Raw genomic sequence first — 24126 nt, forward strand, 5'->3', positions numbered from 1 at the left:
AGAGTTTCATTGAATAATTAAAGTTTGTTTTAAATGTTCTACTGTAAATCTTCGTCTGTTTGGTGCTAATACGTTTTTGAATCTATTGAACAAAAAATCTCTATGTAAAAAATTGTATTTATTTAAATTATAATTTAATTTAAATTTATTATTATTTAATTATAATTTATATAATAATTTAATTTAAATAATAATAGTCACCTGGGAAAGCTCCTCTCCACTTCAACAGACGTAATTGGTGAAAACATAAAAAAAACGAAATCCTCCGCTGTTAATTTCTCTTCGATCCCCTCAATGATTTCAAGTTCTCCATTAAGTACTTTCGAAATTTAACTGTTTTGAATCCACCGTTTTTCTATAGAATAAAATTTTAATGGATCGCAGTTTTAAGATAAGTTTTGACTGTGACAATTAACTAGGCTTATCGAAAATTTTATTTAACCTTTACTCCGTATAGGTATAACCATATTGAATTCTCAACAATAAATAAGTGATAAATGATAATAAGTGAAATACAGATTAATCAAACTTATATAAGATTCAGTAAAATATAAAATTACAGTGTTTTTCAGCACTTTGCATCGAAAACCGTCAAATATGCGCTTAAAAAACAGAAAAAAACACAAATTATGCACTTTAAAAAAAAAAATGGTAAAATATGCAATTATATGCAAAATAAAATTTTGATATTTTGAATATAGATATCATGAAACATATTTCTGTATAAGAATGGATGCTATTGGAAAACCTAAAAAAAATATACAAAATCATAAACATCATAAACATCCTAACCCTAAGTTATAATATAGGGCGTATAATAAATATAACGAATCAAACTGCACAGGACATTCATAAATGGAAGCCAGGTACCAAGGTACTAGCCTATATCAAGACCTGGAAGTATTTGAAAATTCCACGAATATGATGGCTGGTTATCGAACATAATTGAATTAGCCCTAACTCTTCAATAACAAACCAAAATGCTGTCATAAGTTGTCTTCTCAACAGTTTTACCATAGCTAAGAAAAATAAGTCAAATTTCATTTCCAAAAATATATACATTCTCAGTCTATACTCAGTAATAACAGTGAACATTACAAAAATCTCAAAAATCTAAAATTCATAACAGTAAAACATTACCAACTCAATAAAATATTGAGTTGGTATCACATTTAAACAACTGAGAATGGCTTCTAATTTTGAGGAACTTACATCTGTCGACTTCAACTGTCGATATCAGGACTGATAAAATAGGCGAACTGAGCATATTAGCTGTTCAGCGTGTAGATCGCCTATTTTTTTAAAAATAAAACCACCTTCTTATTTGTAGACTTTGAACATGTCAAACTATTAAATGGTATTTTCAATTTGAGCTACTTATCTCATACAAAAATGAAAGTCTAGAAACCGCATAAACCACGATAAATTGTCCAATATTTAGGTCTATGGTCTAAGTACCAAGAATATGGCTGCTCAAAATCTTACTATTACTCGGCCTTTTAAATGTCTGCTACTTCTCATCCAATGTCATTGTACATCAAATTTCTCAGGTATAAAAATTAACCTGCTCCATATGGCTGTACAATATACAAAAATATACAACGTATAGACATGTATATGTGTACATTATAACCACGGTAGAAAGTAGATAACTGTGATTGTAACACAAGTAGGTTATACCCCAAGATAGTATCAATAAAAATATAAATAACATTATAGATCAGGTGGTTCCCCAACCTGCAGCTCCGAAGCCGCATACGGCTCTTTAACATATTGTAATCTGTGACTCTTAGAAAAATTCATCAATATATTGAGACTCGTAAAATACAAATTTTATTTTAAAAAATGGTAAAATATTACCTGGATGTTCCTGGATCGAACAACATGTGCGGCTCTCTGGAGATCATGGTTTAGTAACTTTTTAAAAAGGATGGCTATTTCCCACGAAAAGATCCTGACTAATACTCTTATAGATACTGAAGATCGGACAATTATGAGTTGATTACCAAATATTCTCCGAGATTGTGTACAGGTAAAATACAAATTGGTTTCGATGAACTTAAGTAATGGTAATACAACTATGTTAAATTAACTTTTTTAATTACTATGATATACTCAACCAACAATTTACTTCCTGTTTTACACTGATTTCTCCTCTCCAATCAATATTCAAAAAATATATGTTAGAATTGTTTGAATTCTGAATTTATGTCACTGCACGTCTCCCCTTCATACTATTTTTGTCAACAAATAAATAAATAAACCTACATAATATTATATGTTTAATCTAATATCTATAATATGCGCTTTCAACAAATTGTTTTACTTTATACGTAATATATATTATAGATTAGATTGTAATCATTCTGAAGTAAATTAAAAAATAATTCTCTGACAACTTCTGAAAAATATTTAACGAAATGATAATTATAGGGTATAGCATGTATAATACAGTCGTATAGGTTCACATGTTTATGATAATAATACGTGTATGCCTAAACTAGTCAATGACCAATGATAGAATTATTCGAATTAAGAATATTAAACGAGTCGAATCACGCGCACGCAGAAAAAAGTAAACTGAGAAACATATTGTATACATGTACCTATGATGGAAAGCTAAAATGAAAAAAGGGTGTACATTCACTCCTAACCCAAATTAAGTAGAGTTATGTGCTGCAGACGGAAGAAAGGCCGCGTGGATAACACGCGGGTATATAAGTATATAACGTTAGGTTTAGGTATATATATATATGGATCGTGCGGTGACGGAGACGGGAAAAAGCTATCGCGCGGGGGTAGGGGACGGGACCTCACAGCCCCAGCGCCGTGGGTGACTGGCCGGGGGGGGGGGGGGTGTCGTATAAAGGAGCACGTAAGCATGCGAACTTCCATAGGTATACATGCAGGTACGCCACCACCTATTCCGTCCGGACAAGTTTGCTTTCATTGGTCTGCTGCGAGAGACATGCAAATCCCGAGACCACGCCGTAGCGGGTGCACCTATAACAATATTCGTACAGCAGTATACCCTATCGCACTGCACGAGCGCGGTAATAATATTCGTATTATATTATTATTTCGTCGTCGACGTTTGTAATCGTCCAGAGTGCCAGTTACGGGGCAACTCGGGGCGCGGACGACAAAAAAGTTGCTCGCCGCATCGGAGCTCGTAGATTCGCGGCGTCGTCGGCCGACTATACGGTGTGTGTGTATACCATATACCTAAACACGGGTATACGTAGTAACCAATAGTCGTTTATTATTAGGCGCATCTGCAGCAGTCTGCTGTCTTCGGATTCCGATTATCGTCAGCTAGCTGCGTACCAATAATTTGTCGTGATAGTAGAGATCGTCGTCATGTCCGCCCGAACGATCTATCGATCAGCCACGGCTGCCACCGCCGTCGGTGCGCGCGTGTTCGTGAAGAAATTCCGCGTCGATTTCTCGCGTACAGTGCCGTCGTCTGTTGAGATGTAGACCACTCGCGAGCACATCGCCATCGCTGTTGTTGTATCGTCAACGGAAAAACATGATCGGCGGGTCCGGCAAGAGGGGCTCGGCGGCCGGCAACAGCAAGCCTCCGTCGTCCACGGCCACTGCCGTGGCCGCCGATGACAAGTCGGCTGCTGCCACTGGCAGCACGTCGAAAACCGACGACAAAAAAGACGAGACCAAAGGTGAGCTTACACATCCCCTATACCCCGGCATCCCGGGATTTGAGTTTATACGAGATTATAGGTAGGTACTATAAATTATATTATATACTGATATTATGAAACCCAAATAAGATTTTATGAACAATTTATCCTCGACGAATACTGCGACTTTTATACGGCCATTGACCAATAATCTATAATAATTAATAATTATATATACCAGAGAGTGGTGATGGTGCGAGATCTCAAGTCGAAGGTGACTGAATCGAAGAGGTATATATTTTATGTGTTGGGTACTTGAATATATTATATATTAGTATTTAGATATAATATAATGATAACAAAATTCAGAATTTTCTTTTTTATGCTTATCCCGTTGTGTTCATTAAAATAATATTATCATACAGATAAAGTATTTTGATTGTTATTAATTTATTAATAATCTTTGACATAAAATAATTTTTATTGATGGTTTTCCACTTTTTTTGATCGAATTGTACTTTTTTTTATAAATTTTAGTGTTAAAGATTTTGCTTAACGTGTAAATACATTTTATTACTTTATTACGACAATGATTTTAGTTTGCATTACCTATGCTTTTTGAGAAATAATGCTGAGATGATAATATTATATGTACCTAATATACATTATTTATCTAGTATATCTATTCAAATCGTAAGGCCAATAAGTGAAGTATATCAATGTATTATAATTTAATAATTAGAAATTAGCTATATTATAATCAATACAACCTATAATTCATATTTGAATATAAATTAGTTTGTAACAATATATAGGTACTTATCATTGCAATTACATATTTAAAACCTTAACTTAGTATTTCAGTACTGACAGGACTTATTTCTTAATCATAAATATGCTAATTTAAGACTTTAAAAAACCTCTGAATTTTCTATAATTTCTATAAATTAACATTAAATGAAATTAGTATTGAAAAAGATATATGGGCAAAAATTTCAATACAATATAAAGTGTATTATGAATATTTTATTCATAATACTAATTTAGTAGGCACATACTTTGAATATTATTTTTATAATTATTTGAGTATGTTTTTATTACAAAGACTTTTCAAAAGTAATTTGCCCAAGTCAATAAATTTGACGAGTGCCAATAATTTCATTAAAATTAATTTCTATTTTAAATTTAAATACCAACGATAAAACTACATTAATTAAGTATATTATTTTAAAGTAAAAATTTAATTTTTAATTAATGAAAAATCTCAAACAACTAATGTTCGTGAATAAAACGAATAACATGTTTGGACGTTTTAATAATAATTTTGAAAGTAAAAATTATTTAGAATTGATAAAAAATAATCACTGCAGGAACCCAAGTGGATTTATAATATTATATATATTATCTGTATTATACTATATCCATATCCTATTAAAGCTTGTGGAGTATTATTCGTTATAATTGATAAATATTTTGAGATGGAAGTTTATATTGTTATTAATAACATAAAAAGTTCCTATAAATACCGAAATTAAATTGATTTTGTTATAAAAATGAACTAGGTAATAAATCATCGGTAAAATACTAAAATAAATAGAATATGACAAGCAATTTAAACTTTAAAGGTATACTGTTGATTAATATATATGTATTCAGATATATTTTTATAATTATACTTATATCATATATTTGATGTTTGTTTTACATCAATTATAAAGATATAATGTAAAAACAATAACTATTTTATTTGGACTAATTAAAGCCTGTATAATATAATATAAGTAACTGCCATACTCATAAAGAATTACATTGTCTAATCAAAAAAATTATTTATTTTAGAAATCCATAAAATCTAGGTACTAAAAACGTATATTATGTAACTTTCTTTACATTCTCAACAAATTAAAAATGATTACTTAAAAATTAGACCATATTATATTTCATTATTATTATTTATTCGACGATGGATGTTTTTTTCAGATGGAGTTCTACCGACGACTCTTCCTAGTCCAGGATCGTCTATTCGAGATGGAGCACAACGAATTTTGCAATTATGCCAAAAGTCAGAATGGCCACCATTAGATCAGGCCCTAAAGGTGGTCGAAAAATTAGTGGCGGCCGGGGGAGATGATGTGACGTCAACGCCATTAGCCGGTGTAGTGGATCAGGTATAATTACTTTGTTTTTTATGCATTATTGGAATAATAAAATTGTACACATGATGCACAAATATATTTTTTATGGTTTTAAAAAAACCAGGGGTTGATGTCCATTCCAAAATACGCGTGGACGTTGGAAAACTAGCACAACCGGAAAAACGTCATGGTCCGTCGACACGCGATTTACCCTAAAGGCCACAACTTGAACTTAACACATACATTACATGATTAAAGTGAATTGTCTAAATTGGGCTAAACAAAATTAACAAGGAAAAATGATTTGACCTCAACGCGACGAAATGCGAACAATTATAACACATACATGATACTTAATACATTTTATGTATAAGCCATAATGCCATATTATAGAAAATCATCAATATTTTAGGTAGATTTAAAAGTTTAACGCGTACCTATTCAGCCACCTATTAATATATCGATAAAAATAAATAAAAATTATGTCAATAATTATTGTTCCGATTTCAAAACAATAAAAACCATATCAGTTTGAAAATAAAACATTAAATTTAAATTATGCTGCCAGCTAAAACACAAAATATATCATATTGAGTTGATGGCACAAAGGTATATCATTATTTATAATAAAATGTTAGTTTATGCAAACGCATCAAAGAATAATAGTATACCTAGCAATATATATCTTCCCTAATTTGTCCTTTACGAAATATAAACGTTACAATGAAGTCAACAATATAATATTGCAAAATAGTGGAGTCTTTTTTATTGAGGGCTTATTTTATAATATTGAGCAAAGTATTGTGTGCAATGTGCAGTAAAGTCTTATCGATGTGTAAAACTCACCAATAAATGATTGAATAAATAATTTAGCTAAAAAAATATTATTAAAACCAAATAGCATGTAATATTATTATACATTAGTAATAAAATATTTCTTACAGCACGAATTCATTTTATAAAATATTATATTATGTATACAGAGCAATGGAATGACACCCTTAATGTATGCAGTCAAAGAAAGCAAGACTACATTTCTAGAACGTTTGATAGACCTCGGAAGTGATGTTACAATCAGAAACTTGGTAAGCTCTATATCATACAATCATTATTTGCCTATATTGCTTGTAAACGTATTTATTACCATAATCTGAAAACTATTTTTATGTACGACTTACTAAAACTTAACTGATGACTCATGAAGAAGAATTATTACACATAGCGTATAAAACTTATCGTCAGGTTGTAAATTTATTAAGACTGTTGTGTAGATAGTATTTTTTTTATTAATATATTCCGGTCACGCGAAAATACTCGATCGTTTGTCTTCCATAAATTTAATATGACTTGTAAATATACATACAGTAAACTACGCCCCAATTTGGGAGTATTCTGCTATTATTTAGATAATAGCTCATGCGTATAACATTTTCAGGAAAATTTGAATGCGTTGCATTTGGCCGCAACATACTCCAGAGAAGACGTGATAAAAGTGTTACTGCCGAAAAAAGGGGTGGACGTTTACTCTCCAGGAGGTGTATGTTATTTGAACTTTATAATACCATATTAACCTAATATATTGGCAAAACATTTTAACTTACTGAAAACTTGCGTTTAAAGCCAAAACAGCAGACGGCCGTGCACATGGTGGCGAGTAGACAGACGGGTACAGCGACGAGCATACTCCGAGTTCTCCTGGGGTCTTGCGGTAAAGACATTCGTACCATTGCAGACGGGGTATTTTCAATATAATCCATTTTTTTTTTTTTTTTAAATATATTATTTGAAATCCAATCATTAATACTATGTTCGTCGACAACTAATTCCTACGCTCCGTATAGGACGGTAAAATACCACTGTTATTGGCCGTGGAAACAGGTAACCAGTCGATGTGCCGGGAGCTGCTGTCGACCCAAGCAGTGGAACAGCTTAAATTCAAGACAAAGTCCGGGGACATGGCCATTCATTTAGCTGCCAAACGAAAAGACATAGACATGATTAAAATACTAATTGACTATGGTGCTAGCGTAGACAGTCAAAACGTAGGTACCAGTTAAAATTTTGTTTGTCGTTTGACTGTTAATGTAATATCTACACACGCCTATTATATATCATATACTTTCGAATCGATCTTTTGGAAAATATAGGGGCAAGGCCAGACAGCTCTTCATATAGCTTCTGCCGACGGAGACGAAAGTTTGGTTAAATATTTTTACGGCGTACGAGCTAGTGCTTCTATAACAGATAATCAAGGTATACATTACTCTGCTTATTATATTATTAATACCGTTCTACATACTTTATTATAATAATATTTTTTTATAATATCATACACGCTTTATTCCAATAAAAATGGAAAACATTTTTTATTTTAACGTTCGTTCGCATCACTGAATCAGTGCTGTCGAATGTCAATTTGATCTTCTCGTATAATCATATACCTGCAGCTGTAGAGAATCGTTATATATTATTGGTTTTGAATTTTCTTCGTTTACAGACCGAACCCCGATGCATTTGGCTGCTGAAAATGGTCATGCAAATATCATCGAGCTGTTGGTCGACAAGTTCAAGGCTTCCATTTACGAAAGGACTAAGGACGGCAGTACTCTGATGCATATAGCGTCATTAAATGGTCACGCGGACTGTGCTATGATGTTGTTCAAAAAGGGTGTTTATCTTCACATGCCGAACAAGAGTGGCGCCCGAAGTATACACACGGCAGCCAGATACGGGCACGTCGGAATCATCAACACGTTGTTACAGAAAGGCGAAAAAGTTGATGTCACAACCAATGTACGCTCGTTATATCATATCGACATGGGTCAATTACAGATCATGTCATTATAATCAGTGGCATATATAGGGGAGGGGAGATTAGGGTTTCCAACTACACCCGAGAATAAAAGTACCTATACATGTGTGTAGAATTATTATTATTAATTATACTGCAAAAAATTACTACTATAAGTACCTATTTATATCAAGAGGGATGGGGGGGGGGGGTACCTCCCTCCTTTCGAAGCTAAATCTTATTCACGCCACTGATGAAAACATCGTCTAAGTTAATACGTCATAATAATAAATAACTATGATTTTTTAACTATTAGGACAACTATACTCCTCTGCACATAGCGGTCGAATCCGTTAAGCCAGCTGTGATCGAAACATTATTGGGATACGGAGCCGATGTTCACGTAAGAGGTTAGTGTTAGCTATAGGTATACGTAAATGTACAATGGACATATGGATAGAATCGGAGATCTTTTAAGTTTACTCGTATGGTACTAAATTAAAGGTTAAATAGTATTTATTTTTTTACAGGTGGGAAACTGCGGGAAACTCCTTTACACATAGCCGCTAGAGTAAAAGACGGCGACCGCTGTGCTTTAATGCTGCTCAAGTCCGGAGCCGGTCCTAATCTGGCCATGGACGACGGACAAACGCCCGTCCACGTGGCTGCTCAGTACGGAAATCTCATAACACTTCAGCTATTACTAGACGACGGAGGCGATCCTCTTTTTAAGAACAAAGTACGTTATATTATTATACCCGTGACCGACATAAAAAAAAACATCTATATGGCTACAGATGCTCAATATGAAAGCGAAAAATAACTAAATAATAATTATGGTTTGCAAATAGTAATAGTAATACTAATTGACAATTATTGTACATGTGTTTATAAATGGTCGATAAGTGGGTGGGTGGTTGGCGAGTTAATTTTGGGTTATATTAGATTCGTTTCGCCACTGTATGGCGGCAAACGAAGAAACAAAATAAAAATATTTGTCTGTAATTGTTTTTCTCTAATCCAACGTATTGCACTTGACATGGTATATTTTAGGTGGGAGAAACGCCGTTGCACTTGGCTTGTAGAAGTTGTCAAGCCGATATTGTTGGACAACTCGTGGATTTCGTGAAGTCGAAACAAGGAGGTGAAGTAGCTAATTCATACGTAAACAGCGTGAACGAAGACGGCGCGTCCGCTCTACACTATGCCGCAAATATAAAACAAACCGAAGTTAATGTGTCCAAACCGAACAACGACACTAAAGTTATAAAATTACTTTTTGAAGGAGGAGCTGACATCAATTTACGAACGAAACTGGTAATGTTTAATTTTTAATTTGACGTGTTTATTATACTTAAATACCTATTAAATTTTGTTCGTACGCCACTATTAAATTAAATAAAGCGTATTACTAGTATCAGTAATTCATTTGAATATTGATTTATTCTAATTTATTTAGTAACACGATACTTACCTATGCTATTTATATAAATGGTTAATGGTAATTGAACTATTTAGTATTTACTAACATTATACTAACTACACCTACACATAAGTCCTAAATGATAAATTTCCTTTAAACACAATATTAAACTGTTTACTGGCCACAGAATCCGATGTTTTATATAAGATCAATAAAAAAAAAAAAAAACTGTTTACTTTAACTTTAAATTAAGCTTTTATATAGTTACTGATTTGTATTAAAGTGAATAAATTATAATACTATCAAGATGATAGTACTTAAAATATCAAAAACGTATAAAAGGTATTTTTTATAAGTGGACGTCACACAGATAAATCTATCATAATTTATAATCTGTCATAGTGGTACCAAGTCATAATACACACGTTAGTTTGAATGTAATAGGTATGACACAATAAATGAAAATATAGCACTCGAAAAACAGAACATATTCTTCAATATTATGTTTTTATGTTTAAATAAAATAAAATAATTTGTATTAATTCAAATAAATTGCCAGGTATTAAAAAAATAAAACGGCTTCATCACAAATATATATTATGGGCATATAATTGTTATCTATATAAAGATAAAAAAAATAAATATTTTATAATAAACTAGCTGTACCATCCAGCATTATCCACGCCAAATATTTGTTATTTTTTATAAATGCAATCGTAAAAAAAGTATTTTCCATTAATTATTAAAATAATCTAATAAATTTAACCAACGGCAACCATTTATTTAAACAAAAATAATATTATTTTTTCATGAATTGAAAGAAAATTCATATATTGCTTGCCTTTATAAAGTACCTACTTAAAGAGAATGGAAAATAAGCTATAACACACTGCAAGCCTCAAGGATATACATAATTTTTGAAATTGATTGAAAACGATCAAGAGATTTTTGAGTCATCGACTTCGGATAAACCAAAACTATTTTCAACTGTATAATCTGACTTCTCATCGTGCAAATTAAAAAAAATATAAAATGTATTATTGGTGTATGGTATATCTTAGTTTTAGTGTACCTCAGTAAATCAGCGTCAATGTTCGGTGTACCCCGCTTTGTGAACTACTTTGACCGAAGTAAACAATTAGGAAATTGAATATATGATTTAGTATAAATCGAATGTGGTTCAAATTTCTCTCTAAATATCTATAAGACCAATTTTTAATTTTCATAAAATCAGTCAAGTTTTTTATTTGATTGTATAAGCTACGTTCAAACATGATCTATCATATTTATTTTAAGAAACAATTTCTTTATTCGAGGCTATATAACTGTGATAATTTAATACGTGCTTTTACTAAATGCCCGAGTAACCAATGGCAACCATTTATTAATATTTATAAATAAAAATAAAACTTATATTTACCATTACTATTATAATCTGCAATACGTAACCAATGGCAACTATTTATGAACAAAAAAAATGTGTATCGTAAATCCCTAAGGCTAATTGTGAGTACTTACCTACCAATCTACCCCTTTAAAAATGTGAATTTTATAAAACCCTTTCTTAATACACTCTCTACATAATGAGTGGTACGAAGGTTAAAAATGTCAAGTCTCCAGATTTCTTATTTTAGATTCTACATCGATCAGTCAGTCAAAAAGGCACTTTCAGTTTTCCAATGTAATATTTTCGATTACCTTCGTTAAGACTTAAATCAGACTACAGCAAAAAAATGAAAAAAAATGAGACAAATTGATCCAGCTGATTTAATTAACACTATTACCATTTATCAAAAAATAGCATTTCATTTTTATTTATAAGTAAAGACAGATTATTATTATTTTTGATAGGTAATCAAATTAATTTTTCTTAGACATATTATACATTAAAACTTTCCCAGAGATTCGCCAAATCTTTTAGTAACCGCTGTATTAAAATTAGATGAGTACTTTTTGAGATATGTGTGTAAATACAAAAAAAGGGACTTCTATTTCATAATATATATATATATATATATATATGAATTTAAAATTTTTTTAGATGATGTTGGTAACTGGTAAGGGCAAAAAGCGTTTTTAAATTATTTAATAACAACACAACAATCAATAGTAGCACTGACACGAGGACAAATGTAAATTACTTTTTAAACGTATTCTAAATGTTAAATAATTATTATTTTTCATAAAAATATATGTAAATTGCCTATTTAAAACCCTTTCAAACTCATGTGTACACTATAATACACCCATTATTGCTCCTTCTTAAATATACACGATCAAATTAATCATTAAAATGTATCTACAATATATTTTTATAAAATATTTAATCAATACATTAACCATTGGTGATTTAACATTTTTTTTTAATACCTAATCATAATAATAGATAATAATCAACAATTTTAGTATATAAAAAAAAAATCATAGAATTTTTATAGAAATATAAAAAGGATAGGTATAGTGAATAGTGAATACACTTATCACATTAACATAAATCATGTATTATTTTAGCACCATGAAACAGCTTTACACTTTTGTGCTGTAGCTGGTAACAACGATGTACTTACAGCAATGCTGAATGGCATGTCACCAACCGAAATACAACAATCAATGAATCGTCAGTCCAGCGTTGGATGGACCCCTTTGTTAATCGCTTGTCATAGGGGTCATATGAGTTTGGTGAACACCATGTTAAACAACCATGCAAGAGTAGACGTATTCGATAACGAAGGTCGATCTGCACTTCATCTAGCCGCCGAAAGGGGATACCTGAAAGTATAGAAATAAAAAACAACTAATACCTACCCATATATTATTATTTGTTAGCAATAAACATTTTCATTATATAGGTATGTGATGCTCTACTGACACATAAAGCATTCATAAACAGTAAATCAAGAGTTGGCTGGACTGCGCTACATTTAGCGGCTATGAACGGTTTTGCTGATCTTTGCAGGTTGACTACAGATAATTTTTTTTTAATATTAAATACAACTTACCAGTAATATTTGAAACCGATTTTTTTTTACCAAAGGTTTTTGATTCACGATCATAACGCTGTAATCGATATTCTTACACTGAGAAAACAAACGCCTCTGCATTTAGCTGCGTCAGCAGGCCAGCTAGAAGTGTGTCGATTACTGTTAGATTTGGGCGCGAATATAGACGCAACAGATGACCAAGGACAAAAACCCATTCATATTGCAGCACAGAACAATTTTCCAGAAGTTGTTCACCTATTTTTGCAACAACATCCACAATTAGTTTTAGCTAGCACTAAAGTAAATACCTAATATATTACCACCGTAGACCGTAGTTGAATTTACAATTCATTTCAATGTTTTTTTTAGGACGGAAATACTTGCGCTCATATAGCAGCAATGCAAGGTTCAGTTACTGTGATCATTGAACTAATGAAATTCGACAAAAACGGTGTGATCTCTGCTCGAAATCGTATCACAGAAGCTACACCACTTCAGTTAGCAGCCGAAGGTGGCCATGCTCAAGTGGTCAAGGTTTTAGTTAGGGCAGGCGCATCGTGTTCGGACGAAAATAAGGTGATAAAACCAACGAATTATACACTTTTTGTTTTTATTAATCACGTGTCATAAAATTCAACAATTAAAACGTTCCAGGCAGGATTTACAGCAGTTCACTTAGCAGCACAAAATGGCCATTTATCTGTGCTAGAAGTATTACGTTCGTCTCAATCGCTAAAAATTTCAAGCAAAAGGCTTGGTATGACGGCACTTCATATGGCAGCATACTGTGGTCAAACAGGTACTTACCCTATGAACGAACAATTTTACAATAAATTATAAATGTGAATAAAACACTGCGATCATAGTTATGAATTATTTTGTCGTTAATTTTAGATACTGTCCGAGAATTACTGTCTCATATACCAGCAACGGTCAAGTCTGATCCTCCATCTGGTGTCAGTGTATTAGGTGTACTGGGTAACGAATCGGGAATGACACCATTACATTTCGCTGCTTATAGTGGTAATGAAAACGTTGTCCGATTATTGCTCAATTCGGCCGGTGTTCAAGTTGACGCATCTACAGTTGAAAATGTAAGTTTTTAATTAATTATATGAGTTACTTTGATATTATTATGTCCATAGGTATGAAATTGACTTATTAAAATTATTAAACATTCCTATATACATATACTTTTAGGGTTACAACGCACTTCACTTGGCGTGTTTTGGCGGCCACGTGACTGTAGTTGGACTTCTGTTATCAAGAGCGGCCGACTTGTTGCACAGTTCCGATCTTAATGGTAAAACGTGTCTGCACATAGCCGCCTCGTATGGCCATTATGCCATGGTTGAAGTCTTGCTCGGACAGGGTGCCGAAATTAACGCTACAGATAAAGTTTGTGTTATATGAAAAAAAAAACTGAATTCGATTTTTCCATGTTTACAATACGAATAATATAAAATTAACAGAATGGGTGGACGGCGATGCATTGCGCTGCACGTGCTGGGTATTTGGACGTAGTAAAACTTTTAGTCGAATCCGGTGCCTCCCCAAAAGCTGAAACCAACTATGGAGCATCGCCTATATGGTTTGCAGCTCAAGAGGGCCATAACGATGTATTAGAATACTTAATGACAAAAGAACACGACACTTATGGTTTGATGGATGATAGAAGGGTACAAAAAACCAAAATCTAAGCTATATCTACTTAAAAACAATTAGTTGATAAAATATATCAAACATTTTTTTTTTTTTTTTTAGTTTGTCTACAATCTAATGATTTGCAGTAAAAATCATAATAACAAACCAATCGAAGAATTTATTTTAGTATCACCCGCACCAGTAGACACTGCAGCAAAACTTTCCAGTATATACATTAACTTATCAAATAAGGTATACATAGACAATAGAATAAGAGATACAAATTTATTATAATGATTTATGCGAGATTTACAATACGATGCACTTAGTCATATTTAGCGTGGTATGCTTAAGTCAAACTTACCTAAATATTATAATAATAAAAATAATAAAACTAATATGCAACTAGTTAAATTGGTAAATATATATAAGCGAAAATCATTTTGAAGTTGTACATTACGTAAAAGTATGTAACTATAAGTTCTACGCATTATGAAAATTTGGTGGAAATTAGAATTTTTTTTATTCATAAAAGATAAAAAAATATTATTTGCTAATTTTTTTTTTAAATATAAACATAGATACAACTAAACACAGAATATAACAATTTATAAATATGTATAGATTTGTGCTGCATTATTAATTTACTGTGAACAGTTTAATGATCGTTTCATCAACAGAGGTGGATACATGTCTGTAGTTTCATCAGAGTATTTTTTCTTTCAAGACCTAAAAATACTAAGTATTTTGGAATACAAAATATCTATCCCAAGTACGCTACAAACTAGGTATTAGAAGCTAAAAGTAACAAATAATAGTGTACGTTTGGTCAGAAAAACAAATTTTGGAAACACTGGTAATAATAATATATACCAGAGCTAATTATTAAAACGTATATTGTTAATGTTGGTTTAAATATTTAACTCGAGTTGAAGTATTTTTTTACTTCCCATATAATCAGGAGCCGTTTTTTAAATACGATAGGTATTCTATAAATAAGAATTGTTAAAAATACATTTTAATATGATGTGTAATCTTAACTAATACTGTATGATGATTAGGAAAAAGAGAGAGCAAAAGACTTAATAGCTGCGGGAAAACAATGTGAAACTATGGCAACTGAACTTTTAGCCTTAGCTGCAGGTCAAGACTCAGCAGGACGCATCCTAACAGCTTCAGACAGACGAAACACTGAATTTTTAGACGTCCTTATTGAAAACGAGCAAAAAGAAGTAATCGCTCATACTGTTGTTCAAAGGTACTTACAGGTTAGTCATTAATAATTAAAAATATATAATATGTGTATCAGTTAACACGTGTGTCTAAATTTAACATACGTTTAAATGTAGGAACTTTGGCAAGGAAGACTGAATTGGGCAGGTTGGAAAACACTACTCATGTTCTTAGGATTTATTGCTTGTCCTCCATTATGGATAGTGTTTACGTTACCTCTTTGGCACAATTATAGTAAAGTTCCGATTATAAAGTTTATGTCATACTTGACGTCTCATGTTTACTTGATGCTTCTATTACAAATGGTTGCCATCACGCCGTATTATAAAGCAGCGAGGCAAAATTTATTTCCATATTGGTACGAATGGTTACTCTTGGTAAGTCGTTATTCAAAAGTTAAAATATGATTTATGCAAACATTTCACGTGATTATATTGATTTATTAGGTTTGGTTAAGTGGATTGTTACTGTTTGAACTAACTAATCCAAGTGACAAAAGCGGATTGGGCTGGGTGAAGTTGGCTGTTCTCTTATGGAGTGTGATAGGAGTGGCATTTCATTTAGTCGGATTTTGTGGCCTCGTTTCCAATCCATATCTTCCTACCGTCATGTATCTTCGAAATCAAATGTTCGCTATATCATTTTTGATGGCGTGCGTCCAGATTCTGGACTTCCTGTCATTCCATCATCTGTTTGGACCCTGGGCTATAATTATTGGCGATTTGATGAAGGATTTAGCGAGGTTCCTTGTTGTACTGAGCATTTTCGTGTTTGGGTTTTCAATGCAAATTGTCGCAATGAACCATCCTATCACTAAGAAATTAGAAAAAAACAAGCCGGAAGTCTTTACAGAAGGTAATATCAGATGCGAATAAAAAAAAAAAATTATGCACCGTCTAACGAAATTAATTGATTTTTTTTTTTTGTTTTTGTTTATACAGTTCTAATGAGCCCAGTAGATGCATTTGAATTACTTTTTTTCGCTGTATTTGGTATGGCAACACATGGTGACTTGAGACAGGCTTCTAACACGGATCAGCCGCCGTGGACGGTTTATTTATTTAAAGCTGTCTTTGGTATATATATGTTAGTTTCGGTTGTCGTACTAATTAACTTGCTTATTGCTATGATGAGTGATACTTATCAAAGAATTCAGGTAAATTGAGCATGGTAGATAAAATTAGTTGAACAGATAAATAATGTCATCTATTTATATAAATAACCTGTTGACGAAACCAAGTGCACAATAAGATATGATATATAACACATATTAAATAATTATAGGCGCAATCTGACATCGAATGGAAGTTTGGATTGGCAAAATTGATTAGAAATATGCATAGAACAACTACAACACCTTCACCTTTGAACTTAATTACTACTTGGTTCATGTATTTACTAGAGATATGCAAGAAAAGAGGTAAAAATACGCGAAAGAAAAATATTCAGGATACACTTACGAATTTTTCTAAACTGTTAAATACAGTTAGGCAAAAAAAGCGCCCAAGTTTATCACAGATGGTCGATATGAAAACAAAAGGACGAGTAAGTGCCAGGACTCGAATGGGTAACAAATGGCTATCAAAAGTGAAAAAAGCTCAAGTAGTTCCTAGAGGTAAGATAAAACAATTTAATTATTGGTAAAATCAAATGGTAGCGCATAATATTCTATTATTCTGATATCGATTAAACTCAAAAACGTGCCGCGTAGAATCGATATCAGTCAGTGTTGTACACCTGAGTCCGTACGGATCGCAAATAAGCTTTGCGAGCTTGTCCAACCGCATCGAGACCGTCACAGACTGGGATTCCATTGCAAAGAAATATCGAGCACTGCAAGGGGCCAGTGAAAACGACGAGAGAGAAGACACGAAGGCTTCGAACGCGTCGATGGAACGATTAACGAGGAGCAACAGTGAAGCCCAATCAGATCCACAACCGTTCGCAAACAACATAAAGAACATTCCATAACAGATTAAAAAATTTGAAGATGATGAAACCGTGTTAGATATGTCATACGATTTTTTTTTTACATCCATATATTACCTAGGTAAATTTGTATTATATTTATGTAAAAATTATAAATGTACAGATACCTAGACTAAAATATTATAATTAGGTATTATTGATAAACGTATATGATGAATATTATAATTTATATATGGATGGATATATCAATATATATATTATACTAAACTTAAACTAATACATAAAGTAAAATAAAATATGATAAGAAACAAATACATTTATATTATTTTACAAGATATGTTTTGGTATTTTTTTTATATTTTTTTTATTACCTATTTATAGTCGGATAATCATATCGTAACATAAATTACCTATGTAGGATGAAGGTTGTAGGTATACACCTTCAATTCACATTAATTGAGATGCCATTTACACTTTAATGAGATTTTATTATTATAATTTAGGTAGTATACATTATATTATAAATCGGCATAATATTATATATTAAATACTTATTAAGTACAAATTATTTTTCCGATTATTATATAAACGACAATAATAGTTATCCATCATATAAGCTCAATTTTATAAGTACCAACTAAATAGTCTTTTTCAATAATAATAAGATAATATTAAGCCATTCGTCTGACATCGCACATAGAACCACCACATCATATTTTTGGCTCTGGTACAGAACTAAATTTGGGCCCTTCTTAAATACAAAGTAATTTTGAAACATTTTTATAATATATATTGCGAAATAATTATTTACATGAACCCCGGATCCCAGTACCATGGGTCCTTTTGATACCCCACCCCCCTTTTGGGGACCCCAAATTCCCACATAATATTGGACTTATATTGCAGTATTTGCAGTATATCTGTATGGTCGCTTAATTTGTAGTCTGTTCTTTTGTACACACTCGGACACTTCAGGTATAAATCTCATCGTTATTAATAATTTTAAATATTTTATTAGTTTATTATAACTTTTATACAAGATGTAACAGAAATATATGATAAACTAAATATACAAAAAATATGATCTTCTATCATATCTTTGTTACATACTGTATTTCCTAAAATAAAATGTTTATTGAATTGGTTGAATACCAAAACAATAGTTGCCAATTGTGTGTCTGGCAAGTGGCAAGTAATAACAGTTATGGAATTGGTTAGACAATGGGTAAATAGTTCTATTTGTATGGTTTTTCTATCAAAACAGAAGATTGAAGTTGATTTGAAAAAAAATAACATTAATTGTTAGAATGGATGGCAGTTGCTATTAATGTTAAGTTGGATACTTACAAAGTACAAGAGTCACAAAAAAATAAGCAAATCTTTTTTATCTAATTGAATATTTGAATCTTCTTTTCCTTCGCCTTCTCCCAACTATTTGAGGTAAGCCACCCTAGTCCTCAATTTACACTTACTACGATCATTCTTACAACTCTTCACAAATATTTGAATATGTCATTTATATTCAGACCAAGTAAAAGGATAAATTCCCAAAATAATCAAATAAAAATATATAATATTGTTTATTTTTACACACTAAATGTGTCAGAAATATCGAAAAAATTTTATTTATTTAACCACATTATTCCCCATTAGGTATCAAATAATTTGTATATTCATATATATATATATATAAAAAATGTAATCAACAATATTGTACCTGAATTAATACATGAAAATATTTATTAACATGATAAACAATACAATTTTCAGACACTATCACATTAGACGTTTAATGTTTAATTAAATTGAAAGAAACCATCACAAAATGGTATAACATTGAATGCTAATAATTAATTTTAATAAGGATTGTTTGCAAAAATACTTGTTATTGATTAAAATGCATTTAATATATTTTAATGTATATATTTTTCGACAAAATAATTACCTATAAAACATTAATTTTGTCTTTGTTAAATATTTACGTATTCTTAATAATGTATAATATACAAAGTAACATTGTGTGTATATAATAAAAATAATAAACATTTTTCAATTATTCTATAAAAGTATTCAATCACTAAGCTTCAATATAGGTATGGATGTATGAAGTCATAATAAATTACATGATAATTCTTTAGTTGTTTAGAAAAACTAAAAAACTAAATAAAAAAACTTTTTAAAATATTTTTTCTTTATTCAATATAACGATCTTTTAATGTATATAAACAAGAATTATTTGTAGTGCAAAAATAAAATAAAAAATAGTACATAAATTTATAAAAACACTGAACTGAAAAGTATATAACACTTACTGTGAGAAAATCAATTGCTAGGAATAATGGTTGACATTACTGATAAAAACTGAAAAATAAATATTTTATTATATTTTTAAACATATCTGTTAAAAAATTAAATAAATTCTACATGGTAAAAATTTGTATTAATTTATGTGAAATTTACTTGATAATAGTAAAATGATACAACTATTAATTAATAATTATCAGTGGCAAATGATGACTTCTAAGTATAGGGATGATTATTTATTCACAATTATGTATTATAATAATACACATTGATATTAAAATTAATTATTAAAAAAGGTATTACTTTCAATTTATCAGTCAATTTTATTTTGTTTCTAGTAAATTAATAATATACAAATAAGTTTTTGTTTATAATAAGTTTTTAATTTAATACAAATAATAATTTTAATCAAGGTTTAGTACACAATACAGTCAAACACAAATTATATCAATTATTGACTAAGTGCAATTGAATAAGCATCCCCTAGGTGGTTAGTACCACAGCTTCTTGTGAAGCGGGTGTCTTTGAATTGCCGGTATTACACAGCGACAGCAAACATTGAATAGCTGACACATACAGATATTATAATTACTCTGTCAGTAATAGTTATTATAAAATTATAATAGATACAATTTTTTTTATGCATTACAATTTAAAAATATATATATATATATATATATTGATAAAAATAATTTTAGTATTTTTAAAACGTATATTTTCATTCTTAACTATGCCCTGAGAAATTGCCACTGATAATTACAATCATTTATTATATATAACTTTTCATTAACTCTATTTCTATAAACTTTAGATCAATATTTAATAAACAATATTGTCAATTTATAGTCATATTTATGTGTATAAAAATAAACTCGGTATTTAAACATTATTTTATAAGAACCTTATATAATTTAATACTTTAATTTTCCTTGACATAAAATTAAAACATTGAAAAATAAATTTCAAATATTAACTTAAAATTATCTTTGTCTAAACTAATGTATTAGTTTTATAGCTAACAACATTTGGTTTCACATTTCAGCAAGCAGACTTGGGTAAATTACTTTTTAAAAGTATTTAGAATATGTATTTGAATAATTTATGATAATAATATTCCAAAGCATTTGGAATACTTCACAAAAAGTATTCTTAATATTTTTCGAATACTTTTCATTAGTATCAAAAATATTTTTATTTTTTTCAATTCAGGGATTATACATGAAAATTATAATAACCTGGAGAAGGGGGATTATACATATAAAAAAATTAATCAACCGGGGGGGGGGGGATAGCTATTTAATCTTTATTTATTTTTAGCTATTTAACAGAGGTTAGCCCCCCTGGTTGTGCCACTGTTCAAATTAATATTTAAAAAAAAAAATTAATCTTATCGACTGCGCTATCTCGTTGCTATAAAATTGAAAAATATTAAATAGCTTACTGTTCAAATGAAAATAGCAGAAAACAAAATAATATATTTCCATGAAATATTTTGTATAAAAATATACATAAATACAAGTACAACAGCAATTTCTTTGACGGAAAAAGAATGAAATTATTTTTAAAATCTGATTGGACGTTAAAAAAATATTCTGAATACTGTATTCAGAAAACTTGTAAAAAGTATTTGAAATACCGTATTAAATACATAAAAAAAGTATATAAAAAGTATTCGGTATACTACCTACCCAAGACTGTCAGCTAGACACAATTAAGTTTTGTACTATTCTTGTTACAATTATAAATAAATAACAATTAATTACAATAAAACGCAGTTAATTAAAAGAGTTATTATAAATATATAAATTACTTACTTTAGTAATAGTATTAAATGTTACATTAACATCTTTTTGATCAATTGTAAACGGTAAAAAAATATCCAGCTCATATTTTGTTTGTTTGTTTGTAGTTAACAGTAAACAGTCTTCACCACATTTTAAATCAATTTCTTGTGAACTTTGCTGTAGAAAAAAATAAAAATAGTTAGCTAAACACATAATGTTTGTTGTTATTAATGTAAGTTATTATAAAATTACCACATCTGGCATCCAAACATCTAAAATTATATTTTTTGGATTATCTTCTGGTTGCACATAAATCCTATACTCAGGTTTAACATGAATGTCTAACTGAGAAAGTGATGATTTTGAATTTAATTCTTGAATCAGAGGTTTTTTTTTAAACGATGATGGTCTAGGAGGTCGTTGTTGAATTCTGTGTTGCTGCAAAGAACCTATACATTTTCTATTCTTCAACACAATTGGATCTACATCAAAACGTAATAATAATCAAATTAAAAACATGTTATTTAAAGTAGATAAGTATAAGATTGTCACATAAGTTTAGTTTATTAAATTTATTTGTTATCTTCATCTATTCCTCGCTATTTTCATACACGCCTGATAAAAGTCTTACTACTTTATTATGTTTTCAAAATAAATGATTGACTATTAAATCAGACAATACTATAACACTTTAGAATAGAAAAATTGTAAATAAGAGAGCCCCCATAAGACGGTAAGCATTATAATTTATAAATATTAGATAATAAAAGCTAATAAATACTTTCTGCGCTTATATCGATTTTGAACTTTTCAGCAACTCCCTCTATGGAAGCGCAAATAATGAATGTTTGAAACACTTCATCATTTTGACACTTTTTGAAAAATTCTGAATTTACTGCTACATCGTAAACATTAACTTCTGCATTAGCTATAACATAAAAATAAAATAAAAACTATTGATATTCAATGCATTTAGAATGAAACATATTTTATTCCTACCTATATGTAGAACACTTATTAATATTGAATGTATCAATACTTATTAAAATTTAATTTTAATTAAAATATATAAATAACAGTGAAACATTTTCACAAAAAAATTTTCCATTAATTATTATTTGAATAGATTCAACCACTTAGGCAATTAAATTATATTACCCAATAAAAATAAAATAAATGAATTGATAAAAAAATAAAATTGTATCTAGGTTTTCTATTGTTTAATGTACTTACAATAATTGTAATAATATTCAGATAAAAGTAACAAATTACTAGTTAGTATTCAATTTTGAGTTGAAATCAATATTATCTTTACAAGCAGGTTCTATGTCAAAAGTTTAGTTATAATTATAAAAATGAAATGTTTAAACTTACACTTATCAGTTTCTTTGTGTTCTATACCGATACTTAAAGGAACACAGAATTTTTCAGGATCTTTAGAATTGAAAACTTCCACGAGTTCTTCTTTTGTAATATCATCTGGAGGTGGAATATCTGCATGGTGGCAAAGGTTTATGAACACTTTTGACTTATCGGTTTTTAATAATTTTATACAAAGTCCTATAATAAAACAAGATTTAAAAATATTCAATCAAATGTTTAAATGAATGTAAGTAATTTTTGATAATGAAGTAGTAAAAGATAATTAAAGTCGTACCCGGAGCTGGTTTGACCAATTTGCCTGCATCGGGATTAAGGAAGCCATTCACAAACTGTTCGAATTCTCGTTCCTCGTTGTTCTGAAAATTATTTTTATTACGTTACCCACACACATTTGTTTTAAATGCGCAAGTAGATGTTCAAATATATCGCATATGTACGTACTTGAATTAAAAGGTTTTTTTCAATTATCGATTCGTCGACATCTAAAAAATTTTTGGACGACATGATATTAATATTACTTCATATTACCTATACTGAAATGTGTTAGATGAAATGTATCGGAAAATTTAAAAATTCGTAGAGAACAAATAAATTGAAGTAATGGGAACAATAATATTATTAAAGTGAATCAGAAAGCATGAAAGATGAAAGGATGAAACTATGAATCGACAAACTTTTCAACAAACACCACAGAGGGCAGAGGCACTGTCATAGACTCTGTGCATAGACATTAGACTTGGAAATTCGAATGTCTGTAAAAGTGTAAACTTCACTTTTGATAAGAACATGTCTTCTTATCATTGTTCGTTCGGGTTCGGCCAAGGTTAATACAATTAATTGTTATTGTTATATTCTGTGGTTAATATGAATAGATTTAT

The 24126-nt window shown here is 30.3% G+C and overlaps 2 protein-coding genes across 3 annotated transcripts; one reads left to right on the forward strand and one right to left on the reverse strand.

The window, feature by feature from the left end:
- The first annotated feature begins 2992 nt into the window (after window positions 1-2992).
- On the forward strand, window positions 2993-18112 carry nompC (no mechanoreceptor potential C). Of its 2 annotated transcripts, XM_015519380.2 has the most exons (27): window positions 2994-3680; window positions 5622-5809; window positions 6760-6861; window positions 7212-7313; window positions 7397-7513; window positions 7618-7818; window positions 7924-8029; window positions 8274-8569; window positions 8884-8977; window positions 9098-9306; window positions 9621-9884; window positions 12502-12765; window positions 12840-12946; window positions 13025-13271; window positions 13341-13547; window positions 13626-13770; window positions 13866-14065; window positions 14172-14369; window positions 14444-14650; window positions 14736-14867; window positions 15677-15883; window positions 15965-16225; window positions 16295-16703; window positions 16790-17004; window positions 17133-17268; window positions 17335-17463; window positions 17560-18112. In XM_015519380.2, the coding sequence occupies exons 1-27, from the start codon at window positions 3533-3535 to the stop codon at window positions 17817-17819; spliced, it is 5151 nt and encodes a 1716-aa protein (XP_015374866.2). In that variant the 5' UTR covers window positions 2994-3532; the 3' UTR covers window positions 17820-18112. The 2 variants fall into 2 exon arrangements, with proteins under 2 accessions (XP_089081864.1, XP_015374866.2); XM_089225738.1 differs by having other exon boundaries at window positions 2993-3680; window positions 17133-17463.
- A 1838-nt stretch (window positions 18113-19950) lies between these two features.
- LOC149055662 (PIH1 domain-containing protein 1-like) lies at window positions 19951-24009 on the reverse strand. The gene is made up of 7 exons (XM_089225750.1): window positions 23690-24009; window positions 23523-23604; window positions 23240-23425; window positions 22647-22793; window positions 22118-22347; window positions 21896-22042; window positions 19951-20138 (listed from the first exon to the last, which is right to left on the reverse strand). Exons 1-7 carry the CDS (start codon window positions 23750-23752, stop codon window positions 20100-20102), a joined length of 894 nt encoding a protein of 297 aa, XP_089081876.1. The 5' UTR covers window positions 23753-24009; the 3' UTR covers window positions 19951-20099.
- Window positions 24010-24126: the final 117 nt, after the last annotated feature.

The sequence above is a fragment of the Diuraphis noxia genome, unplaced genomic scaffold, assembly GCF_037042655.1.
Source record: "Diuraphis noxia isolate RWA-SAM2 unplaced genomic scaffold, SU_Dnox_SAM2 contig0004, whole genome shotgun sequence".
NCBI classification, from domain to species: domain Eukaryota; kingdom Metazoa; phylum Arthropoda; class Insecta; order Hemiptera; family Aphididae; genus Diuraphis; species Diuraphis noxia.